This window comes from Poecilia formosa, unplaced genomic scaffold (genome assembly GCF_000485575.1).
Source record: "Poecilia formosa unplaced genomic scaffold, Poecilia_formosa-5.1.2 Scaffold21, whole genome shotgun sequence".
In the NCBI taxonomy this organism is placed as follows: domain Eukaryota; kingdom Metazoa; phylum Chordata; class Actinopteri; order Cyprinodontiformes; family Poeciliidae; genus Poecilia; species Poecilia formosa.
Window position 1 is genome coordinate 3630706 of NW_006799960.1, and position 16501 is coordinate 3647206.

The 16501-nt window shown below is 43.0% G+C and overlaps 1 protein-coding gene across 1 annotated transcript in view; it reads right to left on the bottom strand.

The window, feature by feature from the left end:
* The window catches only part of jarid2b (jumonji and AT-rich interaction domain containing 2b), a 111779-nt gene that overhangs the window by 8232 nt on the left and 87046 nt on the right, over positions 1-16501 (bottom strand). The window contains exons 5-8 of the mRNA XM_007547774.2: positions 15474-15692; positions 11041-11285; positions 3590-5057; positions 1601-2142 (exon numbers count right to left, since the gene is read on the bottom strand). Coding sequence (XP_007547836.1) covers positions 1601-2142; positions 3590-5057; positions 11041-11285; positions 15474-15692 — 2474 coding nt within the window. The remainder of the gene's footprint in view (positions 1-1600; positions 2143-3589; positions 5058-11040; positions 11286-15473; positions 15693-16501) is intronic.

The following is a 16501-nucleotide window of genomic DNA, read 5'->3' on the forward strand; positions in this document are numbered from 1 at the left end:
GTTTGGACTTGTAATCAGAATCTTATATGGAAACCATTTGTGTTCCCAACTGGTTTTGTTCATCAGCTAAACCATTGGGAACTCTACGCAAGTCTTAGGTGGATCTCAAAAGGGTCACTGACTTCGTGAGCAGTTTTTCCACCTGTGATGGCAATTAGCAGGGGCCTTTGTGTAACTAGTCAATCCCATCTGGGGCCCGTCCCCCATCGGGGACACATATGCGAATGGAAAACTGTCCACCTCAGATAAAAAGTAAGGCTCAGATGAGACCAAGACTGACCTGTTTGTGCACAAGAACAAGGAGTTCTCGGATGAAAACTTAAGTCCAAGAACATTGTACCAACTGCAGTGGCAGTATTAGTCTGCTTTGCTGCCAGTAGTAGGTGAAAGCACTAAAGAAAAAAACGCTGAAATCATTTATACAGCCAGGATTATACCATAACCCTGGCAAGGTGTATAAAAAGTTACCCAACATTTATATTGGGAAACTTCTCAGGAACATTTAAACAAATATTAGTTGAACCTGCATTGGTATTTGTAAATTTGTGCAGATCAGAGAACATCCTCTATCAATCTGAATCTGTGAAACCAGTCCTCTAACTTACTTGTGCTGCACCATATGCAACCAAAAGAGGGATTCAAGTAAATCATTAAAGTCACATCCTGAGGATGAGTGTATGTACACTTCCGACTGGAACTGCATTACTCATACTTCAAATTTCAATGGGTAATATCTTTGTGATTAAAGCCGTATCAACTCTGACCATGACTGAAACAAAGTCGTGTTTTAGTCGACTAAAAGCTCCAGATACGCAACGCAATTAATGCTTGGTCCTAACAATTCAGGCTGAGAAAAAATTGTGCCATATTGCTGAATTAATATCTTAAAACTTGCAGAGACAATTTAAAAAGCATTTAAATGACAGATGGTGAAACAGTGTTATGATCCCGTAAATCGCATTTCTTGCCAGTTGATGAAACCAAACCTCTGACGAGTTACAGAGGTTTGAGATTACTGCAGCACTTCAGCTGCTCCTCTCTCATGAAGAACTCGATAAAGACAAAAAGACAGGCAGGTAAAGTATAAAACTCAGGGAAAAACAGTTTTATCACAGTCAGTTTTTCTGCTATGTGCCATGGTGTGAACGAGACCACAAGCGAGAGTGGTTGCTGTAAAGTGGGAGGGTCAATGAAACCTTGGCCCCCGAACTTGAGGTAAAAAGTGTTTTTTTTCCTCTTTTATTGAAGAGTGAGTCTCATTGTGACAGTACACAAGCATTGTACTGCTCAGAGAATTAATTTTGAGAGGCCAAAACCAACCGGATAGTAGCTGCCAAAACGCAAATGTGTCTTTCAGCTGGTTAAAAGTTACACAAGAGAAACCACAAAACTGAGGCAAAAAGGAATCAAGATTCAAAGACGCTTCCATGCTGCATTGCTACCTCTGACGACAAACCAACAGACGATCCTTAAATGACAATAAGAGTTATTATGTCCACTCATTGACAGAAGGAAAAAAAAAAAAAAAACAGCAGAAATAGATGCCCTTTCATGCCTCTCGTCAATATGCCTCTTGTGTGCGGCATGTTTTCATCCTCACCTTGTAAATACACTTGTACTGATCACTGAGAACGCCCCGGTCCTCCTCCAGTCGCTGCTCTCCGTTATGCCTGTCTTCTTTGCCTTGTTTTTCCTGAGCGAAGAGCCGGCGTCGGCCCGCTTTCACCTGAGCCTCCAGCTCCTTCAGACATTTCAGACGGTGGTACACTCCGTTGGTGCGATGGTTCCCGGTCGTCCCTCCGACTATTCCGCCCACCAACCCGTTTTTGGGCTCGTAGCGTGGCAAGGCGTGCGCAGCAGAATCCGAGAGGCCCTCCAGGGGGCCCTGGCGCGACTCCAGGTTCTTTTTCTCTTGCAGCACATCGCCCAGAAGCCGGAGGCGCTCCTCGGCGCTAAGAGAGTCATAGGAGAGGATGTACTGGAGGTACGCCTCCTGCAGCTTGGCCAGCCGGTCCTGTGCCGACTTGGGGATTCGCAGGAGGTCGGCGAGCTTGGTCCACTTCTTCAGGTCCATGACCTGCTGCATGCCGCCCATGTCATTGATGAGCTGGAAAAAACGTGACAGGTCCACTTCACAGCCACCTGCACAAAGCAAACAGAGGGTTAGCTTACCTGTCACGGCTAACATCAAAACTGGTGGTAGAACTTTAAGTATTTTTTTGTTTAAAGAAAATATGCTGCTTTTCCAGTAACAGCTGTTACTTATACATTTCTCTGAAGCCAAAGTGTCTTCTTCACTTAGACATGTCCCTAAAAGCAGCAAATACTGACTGTGGGAACCACTTGAGCTTTCTACTACCATCATGGAATAGGCAAGATTTTGTAATCCTTAAAGCAAATTGCCCACAGAATACCTTCAGTTCACAGTTAATAAAGCTAACAATGCTAATTATTCTAACAGTCTATATAAAAGATGCTAAACCATTTTGATATTTTTACAGAATCTTCCCTCTCTTCAGTGGAACATGCTGGTTTGTGTCCCTATTATCCAACATGACAGCAATATTAAAAAAAATCTAATGTCTCTGTTTTTACCGAGACCTCGACACACAAGGTCAGGTGTCAGAGGAGTGACACCAGAGCAACTTTATAACCCGTTCTGCATGTGCATTTTCACAGAGTGAGAACTGCAGCATCAGGCGTAGCACTCGCAGATCAGATCAAACCTTTTCATCATCTTAAATTATTTAATTTGGTCATTACGCATTGTAAAAAACAACTCTCTAGGCGATCACTCTGGCAAAAAGAGAGGCAAATTGCTCTTGATGCCAAACTGATTTCCTGGCGATGCTACAGGAAGTCATTGAGAGGAAAGATATTTTGGCTGGTGACAGACACTCCATTGTGGCAAACTGGATGCCAGCTCTGTCTGGCTAGCAGCTGCAACAGCACTCGCTACACTGAGCTGATTTAAATGAGGCTCTATATAAACAACGAAACAAGCTGAAGGAAAAAAATGAAAACAACACCCTGGTAGATGCATGACAGCATACACGGTCATCAAAAATGAAAAGTTTTCTCTATATTATCATAATAAAAAAATTAAGGTGACTGGAAGTCTGGTAAAGATTTATAAGCTAACAGGAAGAGGAAGAAAGATTCATCTTTACTAGCCTTCAAGTTTTGTGCCAAAACAACACATATTGTTACTGTCCTCTATAGACAACATGAAATCTGTTGGAAGAATAAAAAATGACAACACATGCAAAGAGGAGGAGCAACATTATGACATTTCACTGATTGGTATTTCTCAAACACAGCTATTAGTGAACACTCTGCTAAATTCCAAATAGGTTTTGTTTTACTTTGTACCCGAGTGCCATCCTTTCTATCTACACCTTAAAAATCCCGAATGCTTACTGCTTCAAAACTGACTGTCATGGTTTAATTCACTCCTGTACAATCAAGAGGTCTTGTTCTCAGTGTTTATCTGCAGAAGCCTGCAGCTTAACACTTAATCATTTCGAATACTACTAAAAGTAGTTTTCCCGTTCACAACCAAACGTGCCTTCCCATTTGGCTCTCTTACCAATGACGGGTGGCTCATCCATGGTAATGCCCTGAGATTTAAGGTGCTTGCGGATGCAAGCCAGCCGCTGCACATTTGGGCCCCAGCGTCGGCCCAGCATGTGGACCCTCTGCACCTGTGTAACAAAGCGCATCTCCTCATTCAGCTTGCACTCCGGCCGCCAGTCTTGCGGTGGCACCACACGGCACATGCCAGACACCTCGGCCTGTTCCCTCACTGCGTCCAAGTACACCAGAGGGTCCTGGAACTCTCGCTGAGTGGGCCGGAAGACCGGCACTTCGCCCAGCGCCGCCCAGCCCTCTGGCTTGCTCCGCTGGCGCTCCCGCTCCTTCTCCTGCTCACGTTCCTTTTGCCGCGTCAGCTCTTTCTCGTGCTCCCACTCCTTGTCGCGGTCCGCGAGCCGCAACGCTGCTGGTTTGATCTGGCCTGGGCCGTTGGTGGGAGGAAGCATAGACGAGTTGTTGCAGGACGAGGGAGAGGAGGCAGAGGTTTGCTGAGGGTCTGAGGTAGTGCTGGCTCGACTGGGGTTTGGTGCGTTATTGTGGCCTACTGAGGGGGATGAGGAGGAGCTGCGACCATGCAACCTGCTTTGCTGTTGCTGTGCTTGTCGTATCAACATCAGCTTGCCGGCCGATGCGCGCTTGGGCCGCTGGTTCACTGGCTCCACGTTGGCTGCTGGTGTAGAAGGAGGTGGCGTTTGTTGAGGCGGTGGAGTAGAAGGTGGAAGTGGAGTAGCAGGTTGAGTCTGTTTAGGCGGGGTGGGCTGCTCTGCATCGTGTCCATTAGAAACCGGAGTGGTAAGGGTGCCGTTCTGCCTGGCAGCTCTCTCGTCGTTGGCCACCTTTTTGCTGCTGCTGCGCGTCTCCAGTGGTGCGGGCTGAAGCTTGGCCTTTTTGGCCTCGGAGCCACTCGTTTTGGCTTTCTGCACAACAACCCCAGTACTCACAGAGTTAAGCACCACCTCCAGACGCCGCTTGGAGTTTCGCAGTCCCTCTCGACCCGGGCACTCCCCGTGGCCTTGCTGGCACTGTTTCTGCCCGTCCTCCTTGGCTGAGGCATTGTGCCACTGCCCGTTTAGCCTGCCGTTGGGTCGCACGTTGACCGCCGCTTTGTGCAGCCCGTTTGATAATAGCACCTGTTTGCGGGTTTTTGCATTGCTGTGGTGGGCTGGTGCCGCTGCTTTTCCTGAGTTGGCCAGCCGATTGCTGGCTGCTGGCTGGCTGTGCTGATTGTGATTGTTCGCTGACGATGATGCCGAGGCGGCGCTGTTGTGTTTGTTACTGCTGCTGAGTTTGGTTTTCTTGCCCAGTTCTTTCTGTTTGGCTTTGGTGTAGGTGACGTGGCCCTTGGACACGGTGGCTGTGTACTTCTTCACAGTTTTGGACGGCAGTCGTAAGTCGTGGTTCTTCCTGGCACCGCTGACAGCTTGTGCCGAGCCAGCCCGCGTCATCCCATTCACTTTCGAGACCTGAGATAAATAGAGAGGGGAAACAAAAAAGATTAGCAGAATATTAGGGATGCTTTCTAGGAAAAAAAAGGTGGTGATGGGTCTGATTACATTTTGTGTCATTGCTGTGTTTCAAATTAACTCTGAGTTATAAATACAACCGTGCCGACATAATAATTAAGATAATTTTCCACAATATGCCCACACAGATATTATTTTCAGGAAGAACAACTCGTAGGAACGTGGGTGTTTCCTAATGAAGAGGTCACACACCGTTTCTAGCTGCATGTTGAAACGTTTGGTTAGACAGATCCTAAGCTATTTGTGGAACGCTGCGTTCGGCAAGTAAAGTCTGGAAAAAAGAAAAAAAAAAAATCGACTAGGCTGCTTAAATCTTCCATTTACTGTCAACACTGTGCCTCAGATTTATACAAGAGCAAACCCACAACATGAGGGGATAAACAACAGTTTAGAGAGCAAAAGAAAAAACATGAAAAACATGAGCTGAGAAGCAGGGATGGCTCTGTGGTTTCCATTAACAGATGGCTGTACAGTATGAGGTAGGAGGTGGGGGTCATTGGCACGTGGTAAAAATCCCATTTGGCTAAACAAAAATAGCCTTTTTTACTTGCTTGTCTTTTATTGGACGGGTGCTTTGAAGTGCGTGAGTGAGAGTTTCAGGAACAAACGTGGTTGTCCTGTTGCTTGTTGAGAGAGTCCACAGCCAGTTTACAGCTGAACTTTTTTTTTGGGTCTGGCAAATGTCAACCTCATTTCCCTTGATCAAGTTATATTCTGCTGCTCTTGTTCTTTTTATGCTTGATCTTCCAACACACACAATAGTAGGATAATATGGAAACACTGAGTTTGAGCTTGTTGGGAGCAGCGATGGTTATATAGTCTAACAGCTGCTGGGAGGAAGGATCTGTAGTAACGCTCATTTGTGCACCTAGAATCCGGCATAGCTTTACCTTTCTTATCTTTGTTATTTTTATGTCTTTCTTTCACACCAACTTGGGGATTATCTTTTCTTTAGTGAATTTCTACCTTCCTTTAGATTATTCTGTGTGAATAAAGAGTTAAGAAACTTATAAATTGAAAGGTTTTTTAATTTTTTTTTTTTAAAGCTAATGGGTAAAGCAGAAAAATCTATCTCCTGAGCCATTTCATCTGGACAAAGAGGCCTTTCTGGTGCATTCAACGCCAAGATCCTGTCCATGGGGTAGCACAGGGTTCAGTTCCAGGCCTTATTTAGTCAAACTGATATTTTCCTTATGACTCATAATTAAATAATAACTTGAAACATATTTCCAACTTTATGCTGATGCTATCCAGCATAAAAATTTTGATTGATTGTTATTCTGTTCTCCACTGTTCAAAAGCACAGCAAGAGTACTTTACATTTCATAAAGACATGAGAAATGTTTCTGGGGTTCTTGTAATCTGTCTGCGGGGTCTTTATGCTCCTCTGTTTAGATAAGCTTGAAGAGAAGAATGGGGGGTGAGGAGAAGAAGAAAGTAGAGATGGAGTTATCAATCACAGCCGGGGCACCACAGGAGGTGAGCTACAGCCGGCCCATTGACAGGTTTTCCTTTGAAAGCCTCTCACATCACACTCATATTCATGCCGGTGAGAGCGTGTGTGTGTGTGTGCGTGCGTGTGCATGCACATGTATTGTATTGTATTGTGTTCGTCTCAGGTGGCAGGGGCCAACACAAAGACCGGGCCATTAAAAGATAAGGGCGCGCTGAAACCTAACCCAGCCTCCGTCAATCAGTTCCCCCTCCTCCTAACACACATGCACACAATGGTTGAGGGAAAAAAAGGGTGAAAAGGAAAGAAGGAGGGAGTGTTGGAAAGGTGTGAAATAAAGGGAAAAGAAACCAAACAATAAAGCGGAGAATTTATCAGCATGTGATGAATATTGTGAAGGAGTGCCTTGCTTACAAATTAGACTGATTTTCGAATGACCCAAAATGTCCGAGCTGTTTGTTTTCTTCATGGTGTTTATACTAAAACTAATTAACTTTGTTCAGACTGACTGATATCTAACCAGCTACGGTTTGCTGACCAAGCGGTTCAGACTGACAGTCCCACTTTCCACCACAAGGGGGCTCAGCAGACCTGTTCTGATGGTTGTCCGTGCAATTACTGTCTGGTAAATAAAGAGACAGAAGGGCAGGGAAGGAATGAAAGCAGGGAAACAAGGAAAGAAAGCAGCACAAAAAAATGACACAAAGCAATAAAAATCTGAACGGACTCAGAGGGACGATGAGACCAATTGAGAGAAAACCAAGAGCCAAGAGCAAACAGAAGCAGAAAGGACTTCGTCTGCACGTGAGAGGAAGGGGAGGGAGAGGGAGGAGGGTCTAGATGACATCATGTGTTGCTATAGCCCAGCTGAGGGCTTGCAGGAAGACTCTTTTTTTTTTTTATTTTATAACCAACATCTGCAGGAGTTGGCCCAGAGAGGAGGAGCAGGAGGAGGGGATGAATACAGACAGAAGAAGGGAGAAGGCCAGACAGAGAATAGAAAAAGAAAAGAGGAAATTTAACCCTGGGAAAGAGAGGAGAAGCCCAACATGGAGATTTGGTCTTGCCAGTTGCTCCTACATGTTCTCACAGCGACAGCGAAAACTAGTAGATGGCAAGTTTGTGACATTTGAGGGGAAACAATTACATTCGTATGTTCTGAATTTCCTGTAGTGATGCAGTTTTCTATGAATCAAGGATTTCTGGCCAATAAAAAGAGCAAGGAAACATGTTCCAAGATATAGGATGTGACAAAGTTACACAAAATACGAACTCAAATCAGTGCCGATGATCGGGACCTTTCGATGTGACGTGTCTGTTTGTGCGTTTGTTTTTCTAGCAACTTTTCTCAGTGCTAGTTTTTGATGTTTTGGATATTGTGTGGTATCATTTTCACGACTGTATCATCCCTTCAACCTTTCAAAATTATTCCACATTAAAACCATAAACTTCAATTCATGTAATGGACCAACACAAAGTAGCACATAATTGTGAAGACAAAATAATTAAGAGCACTGATTAGTAATTAGAGTGCACCTGTGTGTAATTAATTAATTTCAATATAGGTCCAGCTGTTCTGTGAAGGCCTTAGAGGTTTGTTAGGAGTAATAGTGAACAAACTGCACCATGAAGATCAAGGAGCACAGCTTAGTTACAAAACAAGAGCCTAAATAGGCGCTGCTGCCGAGATCCAGAGCTCCAGGCGGCCAAATCTGCCAACAAAATTACAGATGTCAACAGGACATCTGCAATTCATTCATACTCCAAATGTGGCTTTTATTGAAAAGTGGCCGGACTGTTGAATTATTGAAAGAAGCCCATCCGCAGTTTACCACAAGTCATGTAAGGGACACAGAAAGTAAGTAGAAGTATGTGTTCTAGCCAAATGAGACCAAATTTGGCCAACACGCAAAATGCCTTATGTGGCGAAAACTAATACTCTGAACACACCGTCCCCACCATTAAACTGGGTGGTTACATGCTGGGTTTTTTTTTTTTTTCCCTTCTTTTTCCAGCAGGGACAGGGAAGCTAGTCAGAGCTGAAGGGAAGATGGATGGAGCTAAAAACAGGATATTCCTATAAGAAAATGTGTTATCAAGGCTCTAAATACTGGTTCGCTTTCCAGCAGGACAGAGGCCCTAAACATGCAGCCTGAACAGCAACACAGTGGTTATCAAACCGTATTCATCCGTTACAATGGCCCAGTCAAAGCCCAGACATAAATCCAGTTCAAAATCTGTGGTAAAAACTGATGCTTTCGATCCAATGCAAAAGTTTAAAATGAACAACATTTTTTGCAAGGAACTCTACAGATGACAAAGTCATACTTCTGCAGAGGCATTCATATCATCCTCAAATATATAAAGACATAATCTGTGCGATACCAGAACCAACATTAAGACATAATTTGGCTTCATTTTGTCTTATCAATCTCATAGACTCTATTATTTTCTGAAGGGTCCTTTGAATTTGCACGGATTTTGTTGATACACGCTGCTATTAAATTAGCGAGAGCCGAGTCGCAGCAAATTGCATTATGATAATGCTTGTAGCCCTTCAGGTTGAACATACACAAACTCTGGATTGCTTTTTGCCTGGATGATCACTTCACCTTTGGTATGGCTGAGCCCGCGTTTTTTCAGTGGGTGAATAAATGTGCATGTGTATCTTGAGTTCATATGGTGAACACATACTTTTCGCTCTAATTTATGGGTAAATTAAGGAAAAGAGACAGAGAAGATGAGTGAGCAGAGAGGAAAAGAGTAGAAAGAAACGTAAAGTAAGTCTTAATATCACACAGAGTGCCAACAGACTGCTAGGAAATTATTATAAAGTTTGTCTTGGCAGGAAGTCGGTCTCATTAAGATTCGTTGCTGCTCTTAGTGGACAATACCAACCACTTTAAAACATAAACTATGGGTCTAAGTGTGCATTAGCAGCTGCGCCATGCAACAGTGAGCAGGATGAAGACTGGCATTTAAAAGGCTGGGAATCATAATGTAGAAGGTGGAGAGGAGAAAAAAGGCGAGCCAAAACAAAGAGCCTCAGCAGACAGTCGCTTTTAATTGTCCAACGTGACAAGGCGAAGCCCGTTTTCGAACCGACGCTTTCGTCGGGCCTTCTTTTCCTGTGTTTTCACTTTGCGGGGTTCCTTGAAACCCGTTAAGTGCCACAAAGAGGGAAGGCAGAATTTTCGCAGCTCTCTGCCAGCGCTACTAAATATAGCTGCAGTCGCAGGAGGCCAAAACACAATCATTACTCTCTCAGACACAATGGATGGAGGAGAAGAAGAAGAGAGGAGGCGGAAGAGAGGGTAGGTTGAACCATGCGGAAAGTGAGGGAAGAAATGCAGAGCAAAGGAAAAAGCGTGGAGGAGACAGAGAGAGAGAGAGAGAGAGGCAAAGAGGAGTTGGGATTAATCATACAGAGAGAGATGAATGGAAGATGTAGCAGATGGGAGGATAAAAGAAATTAAGAGCATGCTAACAATAAAATAAACCAAAACCTCTGAAGATGGTATGCAGGTGCATCTTAATAAATTAGAAAATCACAAACAACTTAATTTTTTTTTTCCTATTAGGTCAAACACTGAAAAGCATACGATTCAGATTCAGTACAGAGCAATGTATGCTAAGCTTTTGTTTCTGCCACGCAGCCCAAAATTGTTGCTGAAAGTACTCGCCATAAATATCACACAGCAGTTAAAAAAAACAAAGCAAAATTATTTTTGTTTTAAAAATTTTTTCTTGGAATTTTTACCTGCTCAACAATAAACTAACCATGGCACAAAAAAAGAAAAAGAAAAAAAGAAAAGGATCTGTAAAGGCTCTATTGCTAGATGATGATGATCATTTTTCAACTATCCTCTGCAACGAGAGGCAGATATCGGTCACTCTTTGAAATCACCTGCTCAAACAGCGTTTGTGACCAAAACTGCTTGGTCGCAAATGCAACCAAGTTGTTTGTGGTCCCATTTAACTTTAAATTTAAATTAAGGCAGGGGGTTAAGCAATGAATACTTTGTGTTGTAAGAGTTCAAGAGCTGCATAAATGCAGTAATTAATGCTACAAAGGGGGTTTGGTTGAAAAGTACATGGAAATAAAGGTTGGCTACCATTTAATGTATAAAAATTCTTATTTTATTTGGCTTATGAAATATTGTAATCATCTGAGACTTTGAACTTTGGGATTTTATCAGCTTGAAGCCATAATCATCAAAGTGAATTGAAATAAACACTTAGCAGACATCACTTTGCACACAATTCATCCATGTAACGTACGAGTTTCACTTTTCAACTTAAATTAACTTTTTGTTGGTATCCTAAAGTGCTGAGAAGTATTTGTATTCAAAACTAATAGACAACCACAGAAATGTCTCTGTAAAACTGCATCCTTTATCTGTTTCTTCTATTAGCATCTTGCTAACGCCGTCTCCAGTAGACCCACGGCAGCTTTAATCCAGACCATACCTGCTTCCGTAGCTCCTCAGCCGCTCTCCTCGATGGCAACCCGTTGGCGGTGCCCCGACTGCTGGCCAAGGCCTGGAGCTCCCTGGCATGCTCCCGCGCCTCCGCCCGCTCGCTGCGCTCCCTCAGTAGAGGCGGAGGAGGCGGCGGAGGAGGCGGCAGTGGAGGAGCGGGCGAGTCCCTGCTGTGTGTGCCTGCCTTCGGCCTCGGACTCTCCCTGGTCCCTGCTTTGCTGTGGTTGTTAAAAACTGGAAAGGAATTGAAGGAAGATGGATCAGCGGTGTTGCTTTTAGCATTCGTGACTTATTCAAGAATGACTATTCACAAGCACAACACATAATAATAGTAATAATAATAATAATAATAATAATAATAATAATAATAATAATAAAGAGACATAGGTTGAAACATATCTGTATGAAGAGACCCGGATTTTAACCGGAGCTCTTCTAAAAGTGCAGCAACAGGATGAACTCTTTCAATTCATTCATTCATTCATTTCAGTTCATTTTCTGAGGCTACAATTCATAGCAAAAGGTCATCTCAAGGCACTGAGGTTCAGATTAAGTTCAATGAGAGGCCAAATCCATCCAGTCGAATTCAGTTCAATCCAGTATAACCCAATTTGAACCCATTTGCTTCAATCCAATTCCATATAATTGCATTTCTTTAAGCAGCCTTGCAGTAGCAAGGCAAACCAACGAATTGCATCGAACGTTTGATTCGATTCAATCCCCCATCCTGAGCGTGCACTGAGAAACAGGCAATGAAAATGAAGAGGAAACACTCCCTTTTAACAGGAAGACACCTCCAGCAGAACCAGACTCAGGGTAGGCAGCCATCTGCTTTTGACCAGTTGGGGGTTGGGACAGCAGGAGAGAGACACAAAAAAACACAAACGTGCTACGGCTTGGATACCTGCTAGAAGAAAAAGGACAAAGTTAATGATAGAAAAAAAAACAGGATATTAATACATTATACATATAAAAAGCAGAATTAAGGTTGTGATACTGAGCAGAAGTCTCTTAGTGCTCTAACAGAGTAAAGGACTGAGAATCAACTATAACTTTTATGCCAAAAGAATGTTTTAAGACGTGCTTTTAAGGTAACAGAGAAAATGCTGGAAGGCGGTTCTACAATAAAGATGTTTGATGGGGGGAAGGAACCATGTCTTACTCTACTTTGGGGAATTTAAGGTGAAGTCAATGGAGAGAGCAAACTGGTTGGGCAGAATAATGTTTATCGTTATTATTATCATTAGTGTTTATAACTGCAGTTTGAACTTGTTCACAGTTTGCCATGTTACAACCAAGAACCTTAACGTGTTTTATCGACAAAGACCAGCAAGCTCAATTTTGCTGCAATTACAGCCGAATCCTAATTCAGCAGCTATTTTGTCCTAGTAGAATACGTGTTGCACTCTAACAGGTTTTCTTCCAGCACTGCAATGAGTTTTATCCATCTTTTGATCACCCCTCATCAGCTTTCCTGTAAATGCTGTGTTGTTTGGAGTCATCAAAAAGGCTGCATATCTCGCTTTTTGATCAAAAGATTAAAAAAAAACACAACACATCGGAGTCGTTCACTTTAAAGCCCTGGATTGTTTTCTGTTGGTCCATCACGTGAAATTCTGAGAAAATACACGTTTGGGGTTGTAACATGCCAAAAACAAAGTCAAGGAGTGCTGCTGGTAAGACCTATTGCTAAAGGCTACTGAGCTAGCTCAAGGTACAAGGATCCATTTGGGTGGATTAAGACAGCAATGCGCCAACACTGATTCTAATTTTATTCTTCAGTCATATAGGAGCTAATAGTTCAACAGGCTAGAATTCAGTTATTAGCAGCTCTATAACGAGTGAGAAGATATTTAGCCCTATAGACCCAGGAAAAAACTTTAATGGGGTACAACAAGCTAACATCGCATCCATAAAAGGTTTTAAAACGGGAATGTGGAAAGTTCCTAAAGCAGGAATGCTATTAAAGTCATAGTGTGAGTTTTTCAAGTTACTGTCAATGTCAATAAGCTCCAGAGGGTTTCAACCACAACGACCAAGTGGAAAAACCTGGATATGCATTAGAGTGACAAACTTTTGGCAGATTCGCTAGAATATGCATGATTTACAGAGTGGATGAAGACGTCTTTATGCTGCTCGTCAATGAGCCGGTTCAAAATGGGTTTTGGAGACCTGCAGGTGATGCCACATGCACCATAAATAGGCCTCTTTCCAGCTTTGACTTCGTGTTTCTGCGAGCCTTTAGATGCCAGACTGCATAGAGGACATACAGTACACGAGTGCATGCACTCCAACACTTGTGAGCGTCTGGAGGTCTCATGTTGCCCCTGGCCTGTTGAGAGAGAAAATTCTTGACATTTTGAGAAGTGAGCTCAGCAAAAAACAAAAAAAATAAACGGGACCCATTAAAAGCTGTTTAATTCAGCCGAGTCAACATGGCAGATGGCCAAAAATGAGAAATAGTAGCAGAAAGAGGGAATGCTGATGAATGACTGACAATGTAAAAGTATTTCCTGCCTCCCTCTACCTTCCTGAGTAAAACATCTCTCAGCATTTCACCAATGTTCATTTTTCCTTTTTCTCAACTGCCCTCGTTCTCCTTTTGGCTTCCCCGCTCTTCTTCTCCCCAAGAGCCCATATAAGCTTTCCTGTTGGACAGGAGCCCAAGACGCATATTAAACTGTCCCATTTGACAAATCCTAATTCAGCAAGGTACATTTTAAATGCCGTCGGCTCTCGGATACGCAAATGTCCATTTCGGCGTCCTTAACCTCACCCGTCTCTATTGTCCCCCTACGAAGCATATCTGCGTGTTTTCTTTCTTATCTATTTATTTAGCATATCACAGAGAAGGCGCCAAGTTGCTTTGCAAACACCGCTTGTGTGCCAGATAAGAAAAGGAGAATAAGCTGTCCTCGTGCTCAGAACAAGTCTGGATCTGTTCACACAGGTTTCACTGTCCTTCTGTTTGCACTTCATGTACAGTTTAATGTTTTAGCTACATGTGTTCTAAGGAAAGATGAGGGAAGCCTGTGTGCTTCCAAGAGACCAGCCCGAGTCTCAATGTGAGAGTTCAAACACACAAATCTAAAAGATGTTTTCACCTTGTTCTAAATCCCATTAATCTCTCTCCAGTTTACTCCTCTACATTCCAGGGGGTTGAGGGGAAGAGACATTTTACACACCAAGAAAGGAGTTAAAGTCGGGGACGGAAAGGGGGAGGAAAGATGAAACTTGGCCCCTGCTTCATTGAAAACATCGGATTGGATGGAAGAAAAACCCATGGGTTAAATTTGTGTATGTAAAAGTCATATTGAGGTTACAGGATTCACCCCCTGTACCTATAAAAAAATAACGGCTGGAGTTTTATCCAACTGGAGATGGTTGCAAAAAGCACCTTCAAGGTGTGGAATCTGGCAGAGCACAAGCTATCGCTGTTATTAAGGCAACAACATTTCAAAACTGGATGTTTTGTTGATATCCAAGACATCCCATAAAGATTCACTTTCTAGACTATTCGTCAAATCAAATTAAAAGCTAAGTTGAAGTTGGATTATGTTGGAAAATCTGTGTAAATAAGATGTTTTGTTTGTTTTTTTGTTTTTTTTTTTACTTAAAATGATCATACCATGAGCATCTTACAACAGCCTATCAATGCAAATTTAATACGATTCAGACTTCTTATAAATTTATCAAGTGTTAATTTTATGCATAAGCTTAAGTCTATGCAATAAGATCAATATAATATATATATGCTGGGGTCCTTGGGTTTTTGCTTGTGTGGGATTTTCTAAATGTCATGCGCCATGTGCACAAATGTGTGCTCTCATCTGAATGTCCGCGCTGCCCCCTAGGGGTGTACATATGCTGGACGTGTGTTGTGTGTGTGTGTGTGTGTCTGGGGTCTTGGACAGCTGTTGCAGAATGTGCATAAACACCTTGTTAGGGCTTAGTAAGATAAGTGTTAATTGGGGTGGAAAGAATTGATGCACTGCTCTGCAACTCTACGCTGCATGCTTCTCGTTGCCACGGTTCAAAGCAGAACAGCTATCTGCTTACATGTGCAGACTAACATGTGCACACAAATGAGAACAAGAACTACACGTCTGTCTTTTGTTTGTTTATGATCCACGTGCATGCTTCTGAACTTTCAGGTCAGCTCTAGTTATTCTTAAAGGTATGTAATCCTTCGCCTGTGTTCCTCTCTGCTTTTTTTTTTTTTTTTGTTCTTCTTTGTTTTCTCTTCTAGCTCTTCTCCACTTGCCTCACTCCTGTCTTTCTCTCCTTCATTAACTCCTCTCACCGGGATCTTTGTGGTACATTACACTAACTAAAAACATGCAGTCTGGTGTGTGAACTCAACATTTTGTTAGTCATAAACACATGGCGCGCTTTGTTCCGACCTCCAGTTCTGGCCCTTACCGTGCCCATTGAGCGGCTGCCTGGCGGGGAGTTTGCCCTTGCGAGGTGTAGAGTTGCAAGAGGAGGAGCCCGAGGCTTGACTGCTGCCGCCCGCACCTTGTGTGTGGACTCCTGTGCTGTTCCGCACCTCCTCTTCCTCCTCATCTTCTTCCTCCTCCAGGTCCTCCTCCTCCTGGGAGCTTCCAAAATAGGCCATATTACTGGGCAAGGCAGAGGAACCTGAACACAGAGACGGGGGAAGATGGAAAAAAAAAAAGAACATTAGAGGGGTCCCTATAAGTTTTTCCATGTCATTTATGAGATTAACTCTCAGAATTCTCTGTAGATTTCTCTGATCAAAGTATGAACACAAAAATGTTGTTTTAATTTATGGCAAACGTATCCACAGAAGTGGACGGATGGACAAATGGACACAAATGCTAATGGATGACAGGATGGATGTTTGGACAAACTGATAGGAGGGTGGTTAGATGGACAAAATAAAGGATGGACACAAAGCAGCTGGTTAGACAAACTAATGAGTAGAGGACATACTGAGAGGTAAAATGACAGATTGACAGACAAACAGATGGATGCATAAACTAATGGATGTAAGGATGGAAGAATAAATTGACGGATAGACAGGTGAACTGGTGAATGGGCAAACAGATGGATGGACAAACTTGAGATGGAGAGATGGACAGAGGGACGGATGGACAGACCGATGACTTTTCAAGAAAAGACTGAACAGCATCTGGAAGAGCAAAACATGTTTCCATTCACCTATTTTTTCCTCATACTTGAGTAAATCTGAAAAAAAAAAAAGTTAAGTTGAATTCCTTTCTTTTGAAATCTGCATAAGAACCCCAGTACAAGGTCAGAGCCGGTGAAACTGAAAACGAGACCTGAACGCAGATTTAGTCAAAAAAACGTATATATGTTAAACCCGATCCAGCTGTCGGCATCTAAGAAGGTATCTCTTTTGATTGTAATCTGAAATCTTCCAAATGGATCAACATCAGTGTTGGAGCATTACCATAAAAATAAGC